Raw genomic sequence first — 26,139 nt, 5'->3', positions numbered from 1 at the left:
CAGAAGAGATAAGGACCCCGTGGTTCGTCACTTTCACAGTCAATTACTGCAAACGGCGTCCCCGAAAAAAGATTGTCCACGTCCATGCATTCCGTCAAACTTTGCAATTTTCAATACCTAACCAAACATGCCCTCAGATGTCAGGGGTCACAGGGATAGGGGTGTATCGCATGCAAAAAATGGAGATATATTCTTAAAATAGAGACTTTAAGCTTCATTTTGAAACAAAAATCATTAGTCTACAATAAGTTTTCGCGAAGTAATTGGCAGTCAAAATTGGTCAATTTTCAGCAATAAATTATCTATGCCATAATTCTTTTGAGCAGTGTATTTGCACACGATAATATAAGGAAAAATTGAAATTCTTTTCAAATTTTTCCAACTCTACTTTTTCACAACGATAATCGTGTGTATCTAAAAACTAATAATTATTTAATGAACAACATTTAAAAATATATATTTATACGTATCTCAAAAACTCAAAGATGCATTTACACTTGATTTTTAACATAGGTATGTTTCATTTACGTTGTCTAATATAAGAATGCTAATTTAAAAACTGGAATAATCTTTCCAGAGTGTGAATGCCCCGATGGGAACGAACACGCGCTGGTAGAAAAATCAATTTAAGAGTAATTGCGACGGGCGAAGTGCCGTATCCCTCCTCTCGTTTGCTTTGACACGACACTTGTGATTACGTGTTCTCCCACCATTCTGGAAGAACCTGGTACGATCGTCGATAACTGAAATCGTCGAAGTAAGTGCTCGTACCACGGGACCATTATAACCGTGAAATGCGATCGGCTTTTACAATTGTTTTAGACGAGGAAACGGTAAAGCAAGCTGCATTCACAATTATACGACGATGCGCGATCTTTTGTGCTAAATCGTGCGTACGTCACATCCTTGGCAAATACGAAAGTATCGTCGTGTGTTGTGTATACATGTGTCGCGCGCACTTTTTTTCCACGTGTATAACAGAAAAAAATAGCGGGGACTTTTAAAAGCGAGCATTTATGATGACCTACTTTAGTTTATGAAGCAGTCGCGAACGCGAGATGCATTTTCCAATTACCTTTGATATATTCGGAAACGCGCGTGCTTCTTAGTTATGTCCTACGTTAATCGATAAACCTCTGAGATACGGATAGAGAAAGAGAGAAAGAGGAGGAACGAGAAAGATATATAAAGCCGAGTTTTTACATCTACCGAGAATCCAAGGATGCGCGAATCGAGAAAACGAACGACAGATATATGCTGATTAAAAACGTAAAACGTATTTATTCCAATCGCTAACGCAGGAATATCGCCAACGCGCGGGCGTTGGTTGCTACATTACCACGTTATTCCTATGCTTTTTATATCCACGAACCAATCGTTACCGGATATAATCTCACTATCTCACGGATAGAAGGATGGATATATATTCTTGAATGTGCCACCGTTTCGCCTGCTCGAGCCGTCTGCCAAATTCAGTCTCTTCCATCGTGTCTATTATTGAATCTTTCCACTCGCTTCGCGCTCTCATCTCTTTTAAAAGTCGCTCTTTAGTAGCGTTTTTTCGACCATGGTGTCCGTAAAGTGCACATTGATCCTTCTTTCCGACGTAAAAGGAGCTTCCAGACTGGCTCTGCTGGACTTACGAACGTAAAACAACAACGTGGAATTTTTGGCGCAGTAAGACAGTTGAAAAAATAATACCGGGGTGCAAACTGAGGCAGAGAGAGCGAAGAAAACTGCCTCGACTAGCTGCGGAACTTTGCGTTCTCGACCATTTCGCTGTTTTTATTATACTTGGTTGCGTTTTTGCATTTCTCATTTCGTTATCAGCGCGCTGGAAACTCGGCTGTGAAAGTAATGAAACTGACAAAACCGCGTATTCAGATATTTTTTGCTAGTCATGGTTGGACTTTTGCATCTGCTTGGTTCTTCCGTTATCGTTTAGTTAGTACTTAATTTGATCGGCAACATCAAAGTTGCGGAGCTTCGGTAGTAATAAGAATATCTCGAAGATCCGCTCATCAATATATTAGAAGCGTATAAATGATCCTTTATCCTGAAGAATCTGCGTGAAGTTGCGATGTAGACGTGAAGAATAATTCTGCTTCATCTTTCACCTTTATTTTAACGAAGTTCGGTCGTTAGGTCATATATCATTTACCTACCGCTTCCGTTTTCTGACCATTCGTTAACGCTTTCCTCTCCGTATAAATTTTCCATTCGGTCTAATTGCATGCGCTACACTTGGAACAGTTTCCTCGAATTATTTGCTAAAGTACTAATTATTACTGACAGCTTCGAGAAACGTCGGTGCACAGTTGAATGTGAGCGCATTCACCATCTATCACTGGCAAAGACGTTACAAGACTTTTTAATATTATTCCTGTCTCGCTGGTAATCTTCCTGAGTAGATTAAATTTTCATGGAGGAGAAAGACTCATATACCTAGATTCTTGAAAGTGGATTGAACATTAGTTAAAAAATCCTACTTTCATAGCGAGTGGCTCTCTCAGAAGCATGTGAACTTGCGTCGAAAGGAAGAAGTAGACTTCTGAAGCTTCCTTTAGGGAAAAATGTAATATATTTTTTGTGTTATAAGTATAATTCGCAGTTTGATTATACGTAACAATCGAGACATTTAATTCCGTAAAACTGTAGAAATTATTTGGCTGTCTTCCTACCATCGTTCGAATCATCAGGGAACACGATAGAATAGAGGACAGTTGTATTATATTCTTTCACGTGAAAATTCCACCATCAGAATAAAATATTTCATTGTTAAAGACTGCGTCTATAGCAAAGTTGGCAAATTTTACGTCGAGTGTGCGCACGGTTATCTGCAGTCGGTCCTATTGGTTTATTGTCGAAGGAGTTTACAGCGGCTGTTCTGTCGCGGACAGCTCTAACAGACCTACGAGGCAACGACGGCGTTGTTCCATTACCGCTCATGCATTACTCTCTTTGTGCCGGGCGCCTTGTTCCTCGCGCTCTTATTTGTCGCCTCGAACGAGAACGCGATCGGCTTTGCATTCGGACGCAGAAAGAACACTCTCGCTATAGATTTCCGGAATTTCGAAGAAAGCGATTTTTAACTTCCGCCAGCTGGAAGCACAACGTTTTGCTAGCGAGACGCGTGATCTACTAAGTAATTCAGGGAGCGGTGTTGGTCAAAGATGGCATGCGAGAGAGAGAGAGAGAGAGAGGGAGGGAGGGAGGGGAGGGAGGGAGGGAGGGAGGGAGGGAGGGAGGGAGGGAGGGAGGGAGGGAGGGAGGGAGAGAGAGAGAGAGAGAGAGAGAGAGAGAGAGAGAGAGAGAGAGAGAGAGAGAGAGAGAGAGAGAGAGAGAGAGAGAGAGAGAGAGGGAGGGAGAGAAAAGGAACGAATGCATTCTCGTGTAAGACATACTGTCGTAAGACATGCCGCAGCGAATGTCTTCGCGAAATAATGCACGAAACGGTATTCTTTACATTTTACATGGCTGGACGTGACCACCTATGAGTTTCCGTTTTCCTGAGGGTGGCACGGAGGAAGCTGCGGATAAATAACAACGTAACGGTGGTCGCGAAGCTCCGTGGATGTATTTTATTTTGGTACATAGACTCCGTCGTTCTCGTCTGACAAGCAGCGGAGGCGGATATAGGGAGGTCCGGACGTGAAAGGGGAAAGTACGGAAGTAGCGATACAACGGCATACAAGAGAACAAACAGAATCCTAATTGGCGTTCGCTGTATGATTTGCGATTCAAGGCTCTGCACAGAATTGATCTTGGGTTGTAATTGGTATTAGAAGGATTTACCGGGGTAATTACGGGCTATTATATCGCAATCTACGGCTCGATGCATAAATGTGGTATTAGTAATTAGCAAAGATATAATGCGACAATGTAGTTTGATGTAAAGTAAGGTAAATCACAATCTTGTAGCGACAAATACATTTTTTCAAATTCTTTGGAAAATAATTTAATTATATACACGATCTTGATACACGGTAGCGCGAAATAGAAAGCAAACAAACCGCCCGCGATACATGCGAATCGAGTTACGGGGTGGATTTTGTCGCCTTATGCAGTCAGTTGGCGTACGAATCGATATAGCGGAATAATATCATTACGCCTCGAGAGTTTCGTGCGTGACGTAAAACCGGAGCTACAGAAATTGGGGTACGAGCCTCGATAATCTCTAAAGAGTGGATGTTACTTGATATTTCAGAAGGGTAAAATCTCATAGGACTCGTGTAAGTGTTTCTCATATAAATTGTTGCGACGGTACGACGATATCGATAACACAATTTCCGTTAAAGTGCACACGATCGCGCAAAATCGAATTTATCCATCTGTCACACGTCAATTACGCTACATCAGACATATCTCGAGATACCACTTGTTGAACGAAGATTGCGAGATGTTACTTCTCAAATTGACATATCTACGTGAAATATATACTTTGGGGATCTATAATGTGATTTTGCCACTCGTCTGAGAAATACAATATCTAGTATTATTGCATTTTACATTTCGACCTTTTCCCTTAGATCTTTTGTTGATGATTCTATGCTGCAAACTTGCAATACTTTCGTTATTTAACAATCAGCGATTTAAATTCATCGTGTGATAAATTTCGATACTCGATACTTATTTGTCGAACCAATGTAAACGCAAAGTGTGCTTCAAAGTGACCGAAAAAATTGACATCATGAATACAGATTTCTGGTATCGTCGTGCCAAAGATACAAAAGAAGTACATTATTGCAAGATCAAAATTTGCAATATTGTATTTTGTTTCATTAATCAGTTTGTCGCAACGTTGATCAATCAAATTATTCCCGCTGTCACGTGGAACAATATAATTATACGAGTTCAAGGTAGACTCGGGTGTACGTTTAAGGAGAAGCATTTGCGTGCTCGGTGCTAATTGCCAGGGCAAGGTAAGATATTTTAAGGTATACTCGACGTAGAGGTCTACGTAAGAGAAACCCGAGCGTTTCCTTGACGAAACGTTGTCTCGATTTTACGCGTTCTCCAAAGAATGGTCGTGCCCGAGTCTCCCACGAACGTACTCATCTCCATTAGTGAACCTGCTCTTTCAGCATATTTCGTGCCAACTCACTTTTATTCGCTGCATTCCCGCCAGAGTTCCGACAGAGAGCCTCCTTTTTGGATTCGTTATCGAACTCGCGCTAACTTTGCTTCTTCAATCTTGGTGAGATATTTTACTCCGGCGGACATTTATCAAAAAAGAGTTCGCACTTGCTGTAGTGGAAAGTGAGAAGTTTCAGCGCAAAGTTGCCCAAGAAATTTGCGATTTCGCGCATATTAATATAGCAAGATCTCAAGTAATTTACACGCAGTCCCGAGCGTTTCAATTTTTCATTTAATTTGCTATTATCGTCGCGCCTCTTTGTGATTAATAACGTCATGCCGTGTCGCAGCAAAATTTGATGTTATTAATAAATGGATAAAATTTCCGCATCGTTGACGTGACGCCGCTGGAAAATTTGTCGAATCTTCGATTGCGACGAGTAGCACGCATATTTCGTTCATTTCTCGTTTTCGCTGTGCGCAGTTGAGTTTTAATGGCTCGTATTGTGCAAAGCCGACTCCGTCCTACCGGAGTCGCATTATTTCTCCTTGCGCGAGTTAGTCTCAATTTCCGCCGTTGCCATCTGTGTGTCGAAGGCGAATTCGATATTCGGCCGATATTCAGGAAGAATGTGGCAAACTTTACAAATTGTACGCTACTTCAATGCTCGTTTCAGCTGCAGATATATTTTTCACGACCGAGAAAAAAGGGGGAGGGAGAGATACGCAAAGACGTGCGCGATTTCCGATACATATGTATGTGTGTTGTCGTCCCGTATCTATTATTAAATTTCTTTCGAATATATTTTTTCGACTTGTTTGTATTTATAGACATACATATAGATGAGGTACACACACGCTGCGAACTTTCGCAATGTGGCGCAAATGTAGGATTTATGGTCCGCTTCACGGTGATATTTCATCCAAGGTACATTGTCAAAAGTGATTTACGAGTATATCTTCGGTGTTACTTTTGTCGTGGCTAGGTAATCTGTAAGTTATTATATCGAATCTCAACTAGTGATAAATTTGCTTACATTTGCTTACACACACACACACATCTGACGATATTCGTAATATGTCGCAATTTTTCAGACTGCAAATATTAAAGGCAATTATGCCCGACATTACCGAGGAAACTAACTTTAATTAAATAAGTATCTTGTCTATGTCTATATCGCAGGAAAGTTATGACTTGATTTTAAGAGGATATCGTGCGAAACACGAAAGCGATCGACCGACGTTTTTCGAACATTTATTTAATCCAAAATGGTACAACTAGGCCACAACTGCCTACCGATTTGATACGTTATTAAGAATTCATCGATTTCCCGTCTATTTTTGTTCTCCGAGCTGCCAGCATCAGTCTTATTTCTGGAAGTTTTCCAGCGATGACGTTAATATTTTAAGTATTCCGTAAACGTTTAACCGCAAGTGGCAAACGTGAGCGACGGCGAGTCGACCGGCTACAACTTTGTTCGTGTTTTGGCACAGAGAGTAGGCGGCTCCGAAGCACACGGCACGTAAACACTTTGGATTCCTCCGCTTCACTAGAAACGAGAAATGAAGATTGCATTCTTGCCATTGAATATTTCCTCGGCTTATCGACAGAACAGATCGTCACGTACTAATAATCTCATATGAAAAGGAAGGAACGAGAAATTGATGCTTCACTTGATTAAATAGAAATCAATGTCATTCGATATTTAGATTTCTATATCAAACACATTACATTATCCATATATTTGAGTTCGCAAAATCAAGCAATTACATTACGGGAAGCGTGTAAAGCAATATCGTAGTTGAAAATGGAAGGGTGATTAAATCTCTCGCAGGGCTGACGAACTCGTTACGCCAAAATTTAATTGAATATCACGTTCCACGCACCCCTTCCGCAGATGCTTTAAAAAATCAAGTCGCAATTACGGGCAAATTATTTATTAGACGTGCCAGCTGTTTAAATTGCTGTAGCTTTAATTAAACGGAACGCTCGAATGTTTTGTTGAACTAAGCGCAGCTGCGGCGTAGAATATTATTATAAATGAGGTTTGTCCTTTGCAAGAACACCACGCGCACCTACATACATATGAAGTGTATTCATTATCGTGGTAGTCGCGGCGCAATGTGCATGAATGTGTATGAGCGTGTTGAGAGTGTCCCAGGAGTAATGCACGTATCACGCTGTCACGTTGATATAAAGCGACGATCCTATTCGTTACGCTCTCGCGGTAATTGGAACGGATAATTGGAAAAAAGTTTCGGAGATTCATTAGGGAACGATTGTTAGCGCGATTGAGCGCCGGAAACGGAATTACACGTCCGTCGAGTATTTACTTTAATCGCGCCGCATGTTCTCCATCCAGCCTCCTTTGCCTTTCTCTCTCTCTCTCTCTCTCTCTCTCTCTCTCTCTCTCTCTCTCTCTCTCTCTCTCTCCTTTATACTCTTTCGCGCGTCGGCTCGTGAAGATTTATATGACAATTAAAATTCAGAGGGACTACTTCAGTCGCAGTAAATCGCCTGATTTACGCGAACGTGTAAAAAATTTCACTTCTCACGCTGCAGTGGTTGCCGCGATGCTTCTTTCGTGTGATTTTTAGCTCGTCCAGCTCACGTACATCCGAGAAATAATCCGCGTGCACGGCGTAAAGTTAAACACGAGTCGTTTCCTCCCGCGTGTACGTTCTCTCCATGGAATTCCCTCTTCCAATTGGTGCGCATCGGATCCGACCGTTTTTCTCGTTCGCATTCGCCTCCCTAGCGAAAAATTAACCTTTCATCTACTTATATGATAAAGTCAATAGGCGATCGCGCAAACGTTCTCTTACGTCAATAAACTCGAGAGAGGCGTGTCTTTAAATAAAAATTGTCTCCCCCTTAACAGACGGAGAGGGAAAATTGACTGCGACGTTCCTAAGTATCGAGCGGCGGTCGCGGAGGTGAGTTTGTGGACTTACCATGGAAATTAAATCACAGCCGCCAACTCGACGCGCGTCGGCCGACATGTTCGTTCCGATTCGGCCCGTGAACACGCTTTCAATCTGGCTGCGCACCGGCCAAGAAGAAAATTCAATTTCACGCTGCTTGATGAAAATTTGTCGGAAGATTTTTGTCATTATCACGACGGACGGGCGCCGGCGAAAGAACGAGAAAAGTTAGAAGCGAGATAAAAATTAGACGCCGCTCGCTCGGTCGCGACAAGGAGGAGAATAGAATCACCGTCTTTTCGTTTATTGCGATCTATTGTGATCTAGCGAGCGTTATCACGGGCAATGAGCATCGCTGAATGGTTCTGCGTTAAACTGTACATCCTTTTCTCTCGCACCTTTTCCCTTTCTCTTTTTGCATCTGATTCTGCATTTTTTTCTCTATTAACTTTTAAACCGTTCGCGAAACTGCGGCAATTTAATCCCCCGTGAATTATTTAACATTGTTACTTTTAACAGTGCAGCATATGGAACAGGCAATATCGCGAAATGAACAATAATTTTCATGTCTGTACGAAGTTCTTCCTCCTCCCATTCTCTCTCTCTCTCTCTCTCTCTCTCTCTCTCTCTTTCTCTCGGTTTTCGAGTTTTGAAGCTCTCACCGCATGACTCGCTAAACTGGGTGATTGCCGATTCAAACTTTGTACATATTATGTAAATTTGTACGTTCGCCATTTTAAACAGTTACACGAAATTTTGTATGTATCTCGGTTTCCTTCTTACTAAAATTCGCGGAAATGATTTATGACTTGAGCTGTGAGCTTGCCTTTATTACTTTACTTATTCCTTCGGCTAAACGAACTATCTTTGATACTATCCACCATGAATTTTCATGCGTTACGTATTTCGGAATAATTATCGCTGCAGAGTGTAGCGTTCTATTACCTATTGCGTTAAACGCGAAATGATACAAATGCGTTGGGATTAAATAAAGCACGCGCTAACTTCGAACGTTATCGCGAGATGTTCTCGGTTGAACTATCTGAAGAATCCGGTTAGATCAATGTTCATCAGCCTAGGTTAATCATTATCCTTGACAGTTTAGTTTAAAGATAGAACACATTTTGCCCATGGGGGTTACTCACACAGAGAGAACGATTTAGTTGAATCTAACAAACGCTGCTTTGGAATAGTCCAAATAAATTTTTTGGTTGAACAAAGTTTTGTTTGACGCAACAGAAACATTTCGTACGAATTTCGTTAGAACTAAGCTGCAACACAATATTTTTGTTGCGTCAAACAAAACTTTGTTCGATCAATCGAAAAATTTATTTGGACTATTCCAAATAAGCATTTGTTAGACTTGTTACGTCCTGCGGACTCCGCGTATTCTAGATCCTTTTATAAATAGAGCGAATTGATTTTATGTTGCTCACTACATTTTAAATGTTATATTCAACGAGCATGTTCTGCGAGCCTTCGAGCACGATGATATCACACACCGATTTCCCTTTTTTTATCTCCCCCTAGACCAAAGTCCTCTAGTTGTTTGTCAGGAAAAACCTGAGTCACTTTCCAGACTGACCAGTCGATATTTGATTTCGTTAATCCTCACGAACTCACAACTTTTTCACATCCCGTCGTGACAATTATCTTAAAGATATTGCAGCACAACTCTAAAACCCCACCTCCGAAAATGTTAACAACAAAGTTCTAATAGATAGACATGGACCTTAGACCCCTGACGCAATTTCCACAACCCCATCCTCTCAACCGAGGTGACGTTTTGAGTAAAATGAAAAGGCTAGCACATTATTCGCCTGACCAGCACCCGAATTAGAACCACAAGTTCGGCATCCAGATATCTTTTTTTTGTCGCTTGACACTCAGGCATTCAGACGTGGAGTTGGTCTTGCACGTCTTTCACAGTTTAATTATTATCTGCTGCCTAAAAGAAAAACATAGTTGCGTGTAACAATTCAACTAAATCGTTCTCTCTGTGCAGTTTTATTGTATTGTCTTTGTATGCGCAGCTCCGGAGATTGATTTTACAATTAGACAATTGTTCCCCGACGCTATGGAAATTTTAGTGGTTTTCACGAGCCGGTACGCAATATACATCGACCCAAACACAAAGCCATCCTATTACTGCTCTTATGACGCTCGTGCAATGCGTGATGCGTAAGCGAATGCACACATGTGCTCTATGGAGCGCTCCAAGGTAGCGTTACTGTATTTTATTCATTGCCTTCGCGCATATGCGCGAATGCAATGAATAAAATGTGCGTACGTGTGCGTACGTGCATGCGTGCGTCGTGAGTAACAAAGTAATAAAGCGAAGAACAAGAAGAACGAGATGATCAATTTCGCCTTCATTTATCGAGAAGGTGGTCGAGATAATTGAAAGGGGTGTCTTTGAACTGAAGCTGAGGAAGCTGACGTTAGACTTGAGATATAAAGTGCGAATTTTACAAAAGACCGCACACAAAGATCTGTCATTCTTAATTTTAGTAATTTTAAGACTCGGAAAGAAACAATTTACTTTTAATCTGCACCCACTCTCCTGTCACTTGCAAGTGCTTCACGTTGAGCGGCAGACGTACCGTTCGGTTGGTAATTATGGAAATGGCTAGGAGATATTCCTTGGAAGTAACTGCGGAGCAAGTTTCTAACGTAGCCCATTCGCGACATCGTTAATTTATATAGCTCCAATTCAACCAAGTAGCACAATTATAGAACTCCTCAACTATTTTTTTTCCAACTAGCGCGTGCAAATGCAAATCTCGCGAAATTTCGCGAGCTAAACACCGGCGAAGCTGGTAGAAATAGATAACGGTTAATAGAATAGAGTCTTCGATTCTACTTGAACTTCAACCGAATTGCAATCGTTTTTCGCACTATTATCTGTTTCCACCAACTTTCTCGGCACTCAACTCGCGACCTAAGATTTATGTCCATGCGCGTTAGTCGACGAGTACATATAGTCAACTTCGTTGAGTTGACAATATAATGCATAAATAATGGCATCGTGACGATTTACGCGAGGAGAACTGCGAAGAGAGTTAGAGTCTGACAGTAGCTAGCCAGTAATGTGTTTCACGTGCCGTTATACGTGTGCCTTTACATGCGATGTGTTCGCATAAAGCGGTCGGCATCTACGTGGAATAGCGCGATATCTCCGGGGTAGACGCATTCCGCGGAAAGTGCGGAAGGACGTTCGCGAAATTCGAGTCCCACGAGAAGCAAGAGAGAGCTTTCTCTCCGGCGGAAAATGGGTGCGATTTAGTCCGGCGTTCGATTTCGTTTTCACGAGAGAGTATATTTTAGTATTAAGTCTCGGAAGAGACCCGCTCGATGTCTGGCTCTCCATCTTCGTAATGGCGTTTTTATGTCGGCACCGGCCAGTCGGGCGAACTGGCTCTAGCGCGCAGGAGTACGCGGCCAATGTCGTTTCTAAACGATTGATGTACTCGAAAGTGAACTTACCCGACCATGCTATCTATTCGCCTTTATTAAACAGCCCTGCGGTAAATATCGCGGTAATGGTGACATCGTCTCACGCGTTTCCACTGATTTTATACCTTCTTCTTCGCATTTGGGAATCGTTGTCTCATATGTGAAATCTACTTGATACGAGAACCCTGAAAGTTTTCATCTAAAAATAAATTGATTGGTATAGTTTTGTCTATATACGTGGATGGAATGCGTGTAAACACACAAGCCAGACGTGGAAGTTTGAAGTTTTATAGCTCTGTCATGTTTTATTATTATGTCCGTCCAAACGGCACAAGTTTATACGATCGATAGCAACTTTTCAAATCCTATTTAGTTTAAGCATCTTATGCTTTAGCTTGTACAAGAGTATTACTATACTATATAAGTCTTTTGTATTAACGGTGACGTGCTTGTCATCGCATTATCAATAATGATGGGCGAACATAGAAATAAGCGTCTTTCGAGCAAGTTTCACAAGAGATAGCTTCGACTTGGAAACTCGAGAATGTTCAACCGATTGTACGACGAGACACTCGAATTTGAGGGAATGGACATTTCGGAGCAGTTCGTGTCGCGTTACCATGTCACCCCTTCGACCTCGATTGACGTGCGATAAGCACGTAACATCGATCCGAATTCCATCCCCTCCGCTCCTCGCCTACTATCTTACGCCCCAAAACGCACGTACAGTACAGAACATTTTGTGCGAATCTGCGAAATCGGATAATGGGAAAGCCTGAATGGAATGGCAAATTGATCGTTGAATATCAATTAGAGATAGAGCGAGGAACACTTACTCAGTATAATTACAGACAATAGCAATTCGCAAATGATCAGAAATTCTACATCAGTCATTGTTCAATGTAATCTTGAGTATGTTGCGGGACAAGAATAATTGTTCCTCCTAATTTGGAAAAAAAAATACCCACGGGAAAATATCTCTCTTTTCTAAATCTTGAAATGAGATAATTTTATCTCCCTAAAATATTATCTCTTCTAATTTCCTTTTATCTTAAGAAGACTTTGGTTGAGAAGGGAATCCTTTCAGATGGAAATATAGAAATATGATTCCAGATAGACTTTCGATATTATGTTTTGTTATCGGATAAATGATAAATTTATAATAGGGTTTCGTGTTCATCCAACTGTGTTTGTATCAACGAGAGATTTCTCTCGAGGCGAATATATTCCAGAAGTAACATTACACGGAGAAAAATATCAGAATCATCCGATTGTTAATTTTGTTATCCGATCAAATGTCCGATTAAATACACCGGATATTTGGATATCGGATAACGAAAGTAACAATCGGATATTTCGGATATTTTTCTCAGTGTAGTACTTTTCGGATTTATTATCTATATCTTGGGTCGTACGAAGGAGATGGATAAAGTAACAGGGAAAAGCGACGTACACGTTTTTTCACATTTCAAGCTTCGTGTCTTTTCGCCTCGGCTCTCGCTTTATTTCCTCTTGATGATCTTACACCTTAGAAAAAGGAGTTTATATGTAGATAGACATAAATAGCGTTATCAATAGTGTATCGTGTACTACACCTCGTGTATGTGATACGCGATGGGTTTAGGCACTTTTGAACGTAATACTAAATATCGTTCACGCTTAGCCCGTATTCAGCACCATCGATAAGAGGATTTACCTTGCACTATCGCATTTCGTTTCGTTGTGTCCGGCTTTCCGAGGTAACGCGTACACTCGTACAGAGCGCCATACAGGTCTCTCACGTTTCGGAAGATAGTCTCGGAGCGCGGATTACTTTGCTCATTGGCTCGATCGTAATCACGTTTCACAGCATAGTCTTGACAAACAGTGTACAGACGGGTCTCAGTTTACTTGTTGATAATATGAACTCGTAGGTTGCCCGATCTTGGTACATGGAAGCAGCGAGTAACGCGATGCCGTCGAGAAACCCTAAGTATTAATGTTTATCACAGATATCGAATGCGACTCGGACGATTACGGACCTGGTCGAGACCTGACGCGGTCGATCGCTCTTACATAGTTATTATGTATCCGTCGCCACTATCTGGACTCTAGCTTTCTCAAGGAGAAGTTCGCCGCGGTTTTATTGCAGCAATCCGCTTCTGTCGTAACTGACCGATCTGAAAGCGTCTTCCACGAGATCCGTCAAGCATCTGACCGCCTGCAGAAGAGCCGCGAGAAGCAGCGATAACGAGAGTGAGATCAGTTTGCTGGGCACTAAGGCATTGTCCGACGTGCTCTGGCTCTTTCCTCCCGACGTTTTCTTCTTCTTCCGTTTGTCGCAGCCGGTACTCTTACCGGCGCCGTTGTCCTTTTCTTGGGTCTTACTCGTAGCCGTGGCTGTCGTTGTGGCTGTCTCGCGTTTCACTTGCCTCACGGGCGACTTCTCCCGCGAACGCGACGCTGTAGTCTCCGAGACTTCCTTGGCAGACTTGGGCGTTGTTCTCTTTTGCCGATCTAGCATGGATCGCCGCTGCGACGCGAAACTCTCGAGTCTTTTCCGGAAGTCCTCCGCCGTCGCTTCAACGGCCTGCAGGAGTTCCTCGTGGGATCCTCCTCGGTCACGTCGCAGCTGCTTGTTCCGACTGGTCTGCAGTGTGCCCTCCGATCGTGCTTTCGCGTTTACAACCAATCGACTGCTCGTGGACTCCAGGAAGATGTCCTGCAACGAGGACTTGCTGTTTTCCTGCTTGCCGCCTAACTCTGGAGTCTGAAACATCGAGTTCTCGTCCAAGGAATTCGTCCTGCTGTGCCACTTGTCGCGGCAGAATGGTTTCTTTTCGGCGCATGCGCTGTTCAGATTGTAATCGATCGTAATTGTGGGCTCCTCGGACTCGGACGAGCAGAGCCTGATGTTCTCCTTCACTTCGTCCAAGACGATTCTTCTTGGCAGAGTCTTGCTGAGACTGTTGGGCACAAAATTCATCGTCTTCTCCGCGCACGTCTGCAGACTCGAATCTCTCTCGTCCTCTCGTAGAATATTGGACTCGTCCACCCAGTCGATACAATAGTCATCGGTCGATTTCGAAGGATTCTGTTCGTCATTGTTGGCCGTGTCGGAGGACTCCTCGTTAGAGCCGTTTAAGAGAGGCGCGCTCGCATCTCCGTCCTCGTCGTCGTTGTCCTTTATCGTCAAATTCTGCCCTACCCATACCTCTTCTTCCTCTTCCTCCTCCTCCTCCTCCTCCTCCTCCTCTTCCTCTTCGTCGGAGTCGAGAGACATGGATTTCCTGGAGATTACCGGCACGATACCGTCGGCGTAAAGGAGATCTTGTACCTCAAAGAGGCTCCGTTCGATGCTCGGGCTCTTGTAGAGCAGGTTCCTCAGCTCCGGTATATCTAAATCTTGAACGTGCAGGAGGTTCTGCTCGATGTTCAGAAGGCTCTCCTCAATTTGCACCAAGCACTGCTCGATGTCGCAGGTCGTGTCCGAGTCTTGCTCGTTCTCGATCTTTTTCTCGGATTGGCCCGCATTGCCTGTGCGTTCACTGCCATCTTGCTTCTTCGCATCCTTGGAGTCTTCCGACGCAACGTGAGCCTCTTCACGGCGGTTCTCCGGCCACAGCTCCGAGCACCATGGCGGTATCATACCTGACGCGTAATGCTGCGTCTGACTGTCGTAGAACACGCGGTAGTTGCTGTGGCTGTTAGCTATCTCGTAATTCGCGCCCGGTCTGGTGTCCCAGGTCAGATTGTCGCTTTCTGAATTCTCTCTGTAAGCTCGATCCCTGACCTGGTCCTGGGTGGCGAGAGCAACGTGCTCGCTGTGGCTGTTCGCCATCGAGTACGAAGAAGTCACGTCGAAGTCGCGGTGACTCGGGTCGACATTGTTCTTGGCGCGAAATTCCGAATACAGCTCCGTGTACTTGCTGTGGCTGCTCGAGTCTTGGTAAGCATTGCCGTGGCTGTTCGCGAGCGGGTAGGTCGCGCCGAAGTCGAGCTCGCAGCGGTACTGTTTCGCGGCGCTTCTCTTCAGCTGCTTGTAGATCGACCACTCGCCGCGTCTGCTGTGGCTGCCAACGTTCTCGTCGCGGCTGTCGTCATCGTCGTTGTCCTTGTCCTCGTGGTCATCATCCTTATCATCATCATCGTTGTCGTCATTGTTCTCGTCATAGTCGACGGTGTTGTCAGGAAACGGCACTTCCTCGCAATCAACGTCTGGAACTCCCGGGCCGAGGTTCTTGTCGTCTATCAGGATGTAACCGTGCGAGACATTCTCGTCGAGGTCTACCCACTTGGTGGCGCGGTTCTCGATGGCTCTTCGACGTTTCTTCTCGGAACGGTGGCCTCTGGGACATCGTCGTTCGCGTATCATGGGGTCGTGCACGTGCACCTGCACCGGGCAGAGGACGTCGGGACTTCTCTCGACATCGCAGATCGGCAGAGCCGGCGGCGTCGTCGCCACCAACGGCGCCGTCTCGTCCAGCAGGTTGTCCCTGGACTCGCGGTATCGGTAGCCGGGGCAGGGTGTGTCGACCGGCGAGTGCGAGAGGAGATTAACGTAGCCACCGGCGCCTCTGCCGATGAGCGATCAGGTGTTGGTTGATGGGTTCGTTCGCTCGTGAACCACGCTGGAGTTTTGGCTCTCGTTCAGCGCCTCGTTGCTCGACCTTAATCCGTGTATGTTGCATATCACCTGTATTGGGCGATATTTGATAAGTACTTGATATGTTCGATTCATGCAAAATAACAAACTGGAATATTTTCTGTTCCGCGACAAGACCATCTCGATATCTGTACTTGCGAAGAGTTACCTTCGGATGACTTATCCGGATGTCCCTGAAATCCTCCGTGAACGTCAGGATATAAACGCAAAACGTCATCGCGCAGAACCATTCGGTTATCGTGCTAGTTATGTGCAATTCCCAGCCGCCGTCCTCCTTGCACCATTTTCGGGGGTTTGTTCCTGAAATACATTTTTCACGTGTTAGTGCACTGGTATGAGCGACGGTTAAGGCTCAACGAACCAACCCTTATAGGCCAGGCGGGCCAGCACGCCTGTGATGACGATTATAAAGAAGCAAACTGTACTGAAGGTCGATAATGCTGTGCGGAGGTGCGCGAGTCGCAATGAGCATCCTGACGGATGTAGATAAAACGAACACACGGCCTGCAACATTAACAATCGTGCAAAGTAAATTACAAGTTTGTATTGAAGAAATAGCTTCGCGTCTCGTCGCTGCTCAGAGAGCGCGACCTCTTCGTACGTACCTGGGTCCAAAAATACGCAGTACCACTTCCGAAGCAGAGGAACGCGCCGATAAGATGGACCACGAGCATCGAGGTTTCTTGAAAGTTTGCTACGATCGATAAACCGGCGGTCGATAGTATACCGAAGATTAAGGCCCAATGGTTCCACTTCGGTAATGAGGCCGACGAGTGAAAGACGCTCGTGCATTCTCGAACTTGAGCGTATCTTATGTAAACTATAAAGCCCACTGCAACACACGAAATGTCAGCGTCATAAATTCCGACGCGGTGATAGAAAGATCATACGCTCTAGATCGCGATATAATTAATTTTATTGGCTGAAAGTCTGCACGTGTTTCGCCGACATTAGGAAAGGCCGTGAACGTAGCGTAAAATATTGCGCTATCTGTCTGTATACGTACTGAGCAGAGTGATTATGTTGACGACTTGAGAAAAAATACAGCTCTCTGGTGCGGTAGCTGCTGCTTGGGAGATATAAGGAAAACTAGCTTCCACGTGTCCCAGTAAGACCGCGATCACGTAGCTGCGAATTGCAAAATAATCTCATAAAGATCTGTTCTGTTAACCATTATCGACTTTTACGGGCAAGATTACTACGGTGGGCGAATTGAAGATATTGGCGGGCGATAGACCTTGACGATGCCTCATAAAGGATATCGTTGTATCAGTAATTACACGCATAAATTACTTATTAATGACTCAAGAATGTGGTTGAAATTACGTTAAAATGAAGATCGTAGGCAGAGAGACGAAGACCGCGATCGGCAGGTAATGTAGATTCACTAGGAACTCCTGCTTCTCCATGATTGCGATGTGTGCTCGTTGTCGGCGATAGAGCGAATGACAGTGACGTTAGTCGCCGACGTTTGCGATCGACGCCGCTATCGGGAAGAGACTCGCGCCGATGCAGCCGCCGACGAGTCACGATCATTCATGCTTCTTGATGGCTATTCATAGATCCCTCAATCCTCTACTTGTTGAGTATCAATCTCCGCGACGTCTGGTCCGCCGGCAGTGCCGTAACTCAACTGCCATCAATGTCTCACCGAGTAGTTCTGTAAAAGAAATCATTGTCCTTGACACGTGTGTGCATGCCTTTCTCGCAGTACGAACGATATTTTGACGATATATAACCGTAATTAATATTATCTGCCAGTAAATCGCGATGTCGCGATGTCTGTTTTATTGGCGATGACTCTGCATGTAAACGTAATATTTTCTTTTTGTAATTTCTTCGATATATTACATCGGTTAAAATTATACGTGATATGAAAAAAGAAATACATATCAAATGCAACGAATAAATTGCATATTTTACGTTTTGTTACGTGTTCCGAAGAATGAAAAAAGTAAATTCAATTTTGGTAAATGGACTTTTTAATGACGTAAGTAAATTATGAAAAATTTTATTCTTCGAGAAATTGGTTGCAAACGTACTCTTATAGTATTTTAATTTGAAGCTTGATTATTAGGGTATTTAATGTTAAAACATTGCAAAAATTGCAAGCAAGAAAAGAAAAGTATATATATATATGGTAATTACTAATTGTGAAAAATAGAAAAGTATCTTGAATATTTTATACGCACACGCAGAATGCATCCATCAACACCTTGTGAATTCAACGATTTGTTCAGTTACGTTAGGTAACGTATTCGTACAAAGTCCGTCGTGACACTGGCGATAAATTTACATTACGCTTTCATGTAAATGACTTCACGTTGATAACACCACGAACGATACCACGAACGATACACGTCACTAACGAATGTATGAACGGGCGTTGTCTACCTAGATAAAAAATACGCGTGCGATATATAGCACAAGGCCACGAGGATGATGTGGACAATTCCCCGTGAGCTGGGAACCCCCGGTTAACCAATACTTCTACGTATTTTTTTTCCGCATAATTTTCCTCTCGTCATGCACCGAGAACGAAAATCGATAAGTAATATTTCGATAAAATTGATAACGTAGCGTGCAACAATCAAAGTTATACGCTCGTGTTTATTTTCGCTCTGCGTATTGTAGTAAAATGCAAATATATCGAGAGCAGATCTCGTTTTTCTTGGCGTCGTTCGAGAAATTAAACACTACTAATGTCGCACAAGTTGCAGAAACTACTGGTGAAACGCACTTGACGATGCATCGGGCGGCGACTCGCAGAATTTCCACCTCAGGGGGACGGTGGTGTCTCTGCGCTAGCCTCTCTTTCGTAAGGTTGCTCGGAGTATCTTCAGAGTCTTCACTTTGTAGAGCACATGCTGGAAATCGCAGGACAATATCACACGCAATTGAGAATTTTGAAGTCGACAAGGTCAGCTTTTAGGCCGGCGTGTCTCACGGCAAGTTTTCAGAAGGGCGAAACTCCGCAGAGTCGCGGTGAAACTCGTCGGGAAATGCAGAGGTTATGGCTTGTGGTGGTAGGTGCGCGATCGATGTTGCGTCAACGAATACGACGCTCTCGGCAGCTGCGCCGCCGGGTCGCTATCGTTCTGTCGACTAGCAGTACGTCCGCCAAAGACTGTTTATCTGGTCTAGCGTGCTGGATTTAACTGTGCTTCCTGTCGCTGATGCATTCGTTTGTCTTGCCAAGATTAATATCGCTGACCACTTCAAAAGTAGATATGGAAAATTATCAAATATGTATTGAAATAGGTATCCTTCTTCAATTTGAATAGACTCTAAGTCCAATAGGACTTCTTTATCTGATAAAATCTTTATCTAATGAAATCTGATTCCTCAGAAGAATTTGAAATCTCTAGCTTTCTAACTTGGTTTCAGGTTAAAGTAAAAATAGCTAAATTAAAATATGTACGAGGGCAGTCTGAAAAGTTCTCGGCCTGACACATAGATGGCATTAGAAACTGTCAAACTATAATTGTATTGGAAAATGGCATCCCTGATATAAACCCATGTAAAATTTTATTTCGATCTGTCAAGTCATTCGAGCACCAGGTAGTAGCACCAGTTTCATTGTCTTTTTTAAAATGGAAAGAATTGAATATCGTGCAGTGATTAAATTGTTTTGGATGGTTAAATTTGTTTTGGATGGTTTAACACCAACAGAAATTCATCCGAAATTGTTAAAAGTGTATAAGGATGCATCACCTTCAATTTCCACTGTGAAAAAGTGGGCTGCTCTTTTTAAATCTGGTCGTACAAGCCTCGAAGATGATTCACGCGAAGGTTGTTGGCAAAAACTGCTACAATACCACAAAACATTCAACAAGTCTATGATATGTTGGATATGTTAGATCGGCGAATAGCTGAGATCATAGGCATCTCAAAAGAACGAATTGGAAATATTTTGCATGAAGAATTACATATGAAGAAGCTTTGTGCAAGATGGGTGCCGCATTTGCTAACAATTGACCAAAAACGCATTCGAATGCGTATTTCTCAAGCGTGTTTGACACATTTTAATTGTTTTAAGCAAAATAAAATGGATTTCAAGCGTCGTTTTATAACTGTTGATGAAACTTGGATCCACCACTATACACACCAGAGCGAAAAGGACAGTCGAAACAATGGATTGAAGCCGGTGGACGTGCACCAAAGAAGGCAAAAACGGTTCCATCAGCAGGGAAGGTTATGGCAACAGTTTTTTGGGATTACAAAGGTGTTTTGTTGATCGGTTATCTTCAGAAAGATAAAACGATTAACTCTGAATATTATCGTAACCTTTTGGATCTATTGGATGCAAAAATTCGTGAGAAAAGACCTGCTTTAAAGAGGAAAAGAATCGTTGCAAGACAATGCACGTGTTCACACAAGTGTTTTGACAATGACAAAATTCAACGAATTAAAGTACGAATTGCTTGAACATCCAGCGTATTCACCAGATTTGGCTCCCTCTGACTATTATCTGTTTCCAAACCTGAAAAAATTCCCGGCTGGAAAGCGTTTTACATCAAATGACGAAGCTATTGCAGCCGTGGATGGATATTTTGCAGACCTTTCGGAATCACACTTTAATAATGGTATTGAATTATTGGAAAAACGTTGGAATAAATGTATTGAAGTTTCAGGAGATTATATTGAAAAATAAAACATATTTCACGGTAAACAAAATTTTCTTTCATTGTTAGGCCGAGAACTTTTCAGACTGCCTACATATAAGAAAATTGTACCATAAATCGTTTAAGAAAATTAAGTTTTTAAATTGGACAATAATTTGCGTTGCAACAAGAGTTTTATGTTTACAGTTTATATAAAATTATAAATGATCAAACAAATGCTTGTTTATAATGATATAAAGTGTTTTGTGCTATTATCATTATCGGCCACTTGTTACTTCGAGATAGATACGGTGTTTTGAAAAAGAATTTTTTTTATTTATCAAAGATAATTTACTATCACACGTATTTGATCTATTGATGATTTTGATTGACCTTGTTACTAACTACTCTCGAATTTTTCGATCGTTGAAGAACCGGGTACCATCAGTTGCAATACTAGAACATGTGCTGAATACGGTTGGAGCACAAAGTGTATGTTACAAAGAGTTCATCGACGCGGTTTTATCGACCGCACGATACGTAATACGTCGACATCTGGTGTTCGGTAGGATAACGACAAAAATGATATTTGATATATCATACAGTGTTACAGAAATATGTTCTAGAATACGTTTTATTAATATAACTTTTTCAAATTTAATATCGTGAAAAGAAATAGGATATTGTAGTAAACGATATAAATTCAATCGCAAATGAAAATTATGATAGAATAAATATGGTAGAGTAAATATGACAAACGGTACGGTAGAATGAATATGACAAAAAATTATTATCGTATTATCGTCATCTCATCAAGTCGCTAAATATCATCGTTAAATGCACATTATTTTTTGTAATCACCACGATAGAAGCAGAACTTTGCAGCTGTCGCGTTCGAGCAGCATAATCAATCAAATGAGTTTTCAATTTTTCCACCTGCGCCCCCGCGTGTGCTCGATCTTACGCCATCCAAATATGACGTTTCGATCCTTGATTTATATCTATCATCATCCACCATCATCGTAGTAATTACGGCGTATCTCGCAGCTGTATCTAAATTAATGGCATTTTAATTAATGAGGTCTTAAGAGAAAGTCGCTGCTCGCGTCGCGTGATTGTGTTACTTTTTTCTTATTTCCGTCTCTGTTATATATGGCAGTATATCTCTACAAGTAACATTTTTATTCATTTTCGACGAAGCGACATATGTCGCTTCTTAGCCATCTGTCGTGCGATCATTCTCCCTTTTCACCGTTGCACTTTGCAATATGTCTGCCTTATATATTCCGCTTCTCAGTTTCCTGTCGTTCTACTATTTTCCTTGCGATCATACGCGATAATAGTCAAATGTGGAAGATAGATTAGGTAGGTTGTTAGTTTAACTATAAGTGGACGTAGAGGGCGCCTGACAAATCGACGTAAGAAATAATTCACGTATCCTGCGGCGCGGTCACTTCCCTTTGCAAAACGTCCGTGCAAGCACCGTGCTTTCAGTTTTGTCCAGATATATTAACTGAAACAAAAGTATTGATCACGTTAACGATCGCTCCTTTACGAGCAACGACAGCTTCATCGACGTACCGTAACTACGGGGTCCTCGAAGTGAATCAATCGAAAATCCGGGACGAAAGTGAGGAGAAATGCGCAGTACACGATCGCGAGGATCCACTCGCATATCGTACTAGAGATATGCCAGCCCCAACCACCGTCCGCCGGCAGCCACTTCTTGTAATCGTGACCTGCGCGTGTAACAAGCTAATTATCTTCGTATCAATTACTTCAAACCCTTGAATATTTAATGTATTTTACTTCGACTTTAATTCTGCTTCAATAACAAAGTCGAAACCTTTGTGCCGATAAATTTGTGCACTTATTTGCTTTACGTGCGGATAACTACGAAACCTCGCTAACAAAAATACGTTACAGGTTGCGTAATTATAAGTTACGTATTTTATATTACACACAAGTCGTGACTTGTATGTGGTATATGCTTACCTTGAAATTCAAACATCGAAATATGGCCGAAAACGATCGAGGCGATCGTCAATTTCAACGTAAGAACCGAGAGAAACGCACGTACATAGACAACAATCATGTTGTTCACGGCTGGTACCATCTTATAGCTCAGATATGTCTGAAAAGATTCGTTATAATTATTAGGTGTACAAATGAATAATCCAAGTTTTTCAGCTACATTCAAGGTTTATTTTAAAAGAAAGTAAATTAAATTGTTCAATCAAAGTATTCGCCGTTGCTTTCTGTAACTTTAAGCCATTTTTCAGGCAGCTGATGAATTCCATCTCGGAAAAATGTTACGTCTTTGGACACGATAAAGTCGTCAAGCCATTTTCGGATCTCATCCACTGATTGGAAGTGTATATCGGGACAAGGCGTGTTGCATCGACCGGAACAAGTGATAATCGGATGGAGCAATGTCTGGTGAATACGTCGGCCGTGCTGCAAGACGTCCCAGCCAAGACTCATTATGGTGTCTTTTGTATTGGAAGCAATGTGTGGCCTGGTGTTGTCATGCAACAATTTCACTGGACGTTCTCCCAGTTTGTCAGTATATGGGCGTTTTCGTTCCAATTCTTGACTCAAGCAGATTAATTGACGTTGGTAGCAGTCCGCGCAGTAACTGTTTCACCCGGTTCCAACAACTCATAATAAAGCATGCCTTTGATATTCCACTAAATGCAGAGAAGAACCTTCTTTCCGAAGCGATTGGGTTTTGCGACCGATTTTGATGATTCGCCGGGATTTACCCATGACTTTCTGCGTTTCGGATTGTCATAGAGTATCCATTTCTCATCGCCCGTAACGATTTTCCACAAGAAAGCTGCTTTCGACGCTGCTTATTGAGAAGAGAAAGACACGTTGCCACTCGTTGATTTTTGTTGATTTCAGTGAGTTCATGCGGAATCCATTTTCCTTCTTTCTGGATCTTTCCCATCTCATATAGGCGTTTGGAAATCATTTGCTGCGTTACTCCCAACTGTTCTGCAAGCTCTTTTTGTGTTTATGCCGAATTCTCAGCGAGCAGTTGTTCCAAATCATCATTATCGCACTTCGGAGGGCCTCCAGGGCGTTGTTTGTCGATTAGACTGAAATTACCGCTTTTAAACCGCTTAAAGCAAAATGCGCACACATCGTACGATACAACACCTTCGCCGAGAAAGGAACAAATCGATTCGCACGTTCTTGCAGCATTTTTCCTTGTTGGAATTCGTAAAGAATGCAGTGTCGGATATGCATCTTATCTGTTGCCATTTTCGACTGTACTGAACTGAATACTTTTGAAGGTTATATTGGGCCTTTCGCCAAACTACATGTTTTTTTTAATAGCTATATGTCAAAATTGCATAATCACAAAAGAGCGGGAAAATGTATTCAATTTAAAATTGATTTCATAACTGCTTAAAATAATTTGGATTATTCATTTGTACACCTAATATTTTACAAGAGCAAAATTGTTTCTTTCACAAGAAAAGTCTTTATTGCTCTATTAGTCTCTATTTATTGTTCTATAGTCAAGTCGGCTAATTGTCGACTTGAAGAATTCCACAGAACTGTTCGCGAAAAAAATCTACGAAAAAGAGTCTTAGGAAAAAAAGGAAGAGACACATTTTTGTGAGAATCAGAGCTGAATTAACTAAAGAGAAAATATACAGTGAGAAAGAAAGATACAAGGGGAATGAAAAAGAAAATGTAAAGAGATATAAAATATAGAGGTCTGCGAATGTTTAACGTTGAGAGGCTCGGGAGAAAAGCCTTCTCTCGACTTTATGCTTTCAGGATAAACGTTCGTCTGGCACCGTCAACGAATGGTTGCAACATTGTCGGTAAATGAATGTCTCCCGGCGAGAATTCACGATAGAACGTAAAGATGCGCGTTACGATGTACCTGAAGACAGAAATAGAGAATGCTGGCGGAGAAGCAAGTCATCGCTCCCACCATGTGAGCGGCGACCACGGAGGCATGAAAATTAGCGAGTATGTCGAGACCGAAACAGGCGAGGACGCCGCAATATGCGGTCACCACCACGAGCCTTCTGCCCACCAGGTCATGACCTCTTTCCTTTTGCCACTGCAGAACCTGTCGGTGTCTGATATAAACGCAGCATCCGACTGTGGAAGATGGAATTTTTTATTACGCTCATTAGTTTTTTCATCTTACTGCAATTTGTTGGTCACAGATTTTTTTTTTATATTTGCACATTTCGCAATTGATTTTATTTTGACATTCCTCTATATCCTTATTCAGATAATTATTTATCTGAAAGGGGAATGTATAGATTCGAAAGCACGAAAAATACATGTGATTTATTTGGATTTAATCTACTTGAAAAGAACTGTTTTAGAATGACTTGTACATACGCAAAAGGGCCACGATGTTCAGACATTGTGCAAATATGCACGATTCCGGCAACAGTGTACCGGTCTCTGATATATAAGGGAACCCAGGCACCACGTGGTCCCACTGCACTGATATGGTGTATCTGAAACATGAGCCGTTCATAAACTATGAACTTGTGTGGCGCGAGCGAGTATATAAAACGTTCGCATTATGTTTCCACGACTTTCTCGGCGGTACGCAAAGCTTCTTTACGATGGACTCATCGTCGTTAATAATTTCGCGGCATGCACTCGCTGCTCCGACGGAAAATTTAATATTTATATGATCAAGGGGTGAGAGATATGTAAACGAGAGATAGAAACGATTTTCTTTTTTCTCACGCAACTGATTAATTCAGATTAATAATTTACCAACTGTTATCTATATCGAGAATTTCGCGTTTCGTTCAATCAATCAAAACAATTTGATTGATCGCGATTTTTTAAGGATAACAAGTAAGATGAATAATGCGATATTAATAAATCTCATCTTGAAAGCATTTAAATCAAGTCGCATTAATCAAGTCGAGAAAGATTTTAGAAAAAGGATTGTATCCACGGTAATCACTCAAAATCTTAATACTCCTGATAAATATCTTTGTTGCGGCTTATCGCTACCTCTGGCCGTCTCACCGTTTCACCTATCATACTCCGTCGCTCTCAAGAGACTTACGTAGTCACGAATGTCACAGGAATTAAGATGAACAGGCTCAATGGTAGCACGTGCAGCTTCCCGTACGCCATCGTCGTTATGTCGTCCTTCCCTAACGCTGCAAGACACGTCGTCTCTTATCTCGAATTGTTAAATTGTGCGGTTCATCGCGTCCTACACTGGTGCTTCTATACACATCTCTATCGAGATCTGATCAAGATTGCTGGCAAAACGAACGGTTGCTGGATGATCGATGGATTAACCGATGAGGGCAGCAGGGAGATGCGAGAGACCAGACTGATTGAAGAAGGGGTTGAAGTGACACGTAGCTGAGTTCATAAAAGATCCAGGAGCCCGAAATATGACCCGGGAGATCGGGATAAGCA

At 42.4% G+C, this 26,139-nt stretch overlaps 2 protein-coding genes and 1 long non-coding RNA gene across 3 annotated transcripts; 1 reads left to right on the top strand and 2 right to left on the bottom strand.

Moving 5' to 3' along the window:
- Nucleotides 1-13,579: 13,579 nt before the first annotated feature.
- On the bottom strand, nucleotides 13,580-15,811 carry LOC109503794 (uncharacterized). The gene is made up of 2 exons (XM_019841237.1): nucleotides 14,738-15,811; nucleotides 13,580-14,620 (listed from the first exon to the last, which is right to left on the bottom strand). Exons 1-2 carry the CDS (start codon nucleotides 15,809-15,811, stop codon nucleotides 13,580-13,582), a joined length of 2,115 nt encoding a protein of 704 aa, XP_019696796.1.
- Nucleotides 15,812-16,013: 202 nt separating this feature from the next.
- LOC105182779 (uncharacterized) lies at nucleotides 16,014-25,845 on the bottom strand. Its single transcript, XM_025307290.1, has 13 exons — nucleotides 25,775-25,845; nucleotides 25,084-25,205; nucleotides 24,611-24,834; nucleotides 22,702-22,840; nucleotides 22,288-22,445; nucleotides 22,159-22,219; nucleotides 18,843-18,969; nucleotides 17,429-17,560; nucleotides 17,109-17,230; nucleotides 16,708-16,934; nucleotides 16,468-16,606; nucleotides 16,251-16,402; nucleotides 16,014-16,132 (listed from the first exon to the last, which is right to left on the bottom strand). The coding sequence occupies exons 1-13, from the start codon at nucleotides 25,843-25,845 to the stop codon at nucleotides 16,028-16,030; spliced, it is 1,779 nt and encodes a 592-aa protein (XP_025163075.1). The 3' UTR covers nucleotides 16,014-16,027.
- On the top strand, nucleotides 19,156-19,899 carry LOC112590513 (uncharacterized). The gene is made up of 2 exons (XR_003114275.1): nucleotides 19,156-19,363; nucleotides 19,490-19,899. It is a non-coding gene; the product is annotated as an uncharacterized LOC112590513 (long non-coding RNA).
- Nucleotides 25,846-26,139: the final 294 nt, after the last annotated feature.

Source organism: Harpegnathos saltator, unplaced genomic scaffold (genome assembly GCF_003227715.2).
Source record: "Harpegnathos saltator strain DR-91 unplaced genomic scaffold, Hsal_v8.6 scaffold844, whole genome shotgun sequence".
Taxonomy (NCBI): domain Eukaryota; kingdom Metazoa; phylum Arthropoda; class Insecta; order Hymenoptera; family Formicidae; genus Harpegnathos; species Harpegnathos saltator.
Note: the sequence above shows the minus strand (reverse complement) of the source record. Positions and strands in the feature narration are given on the sequence as shown.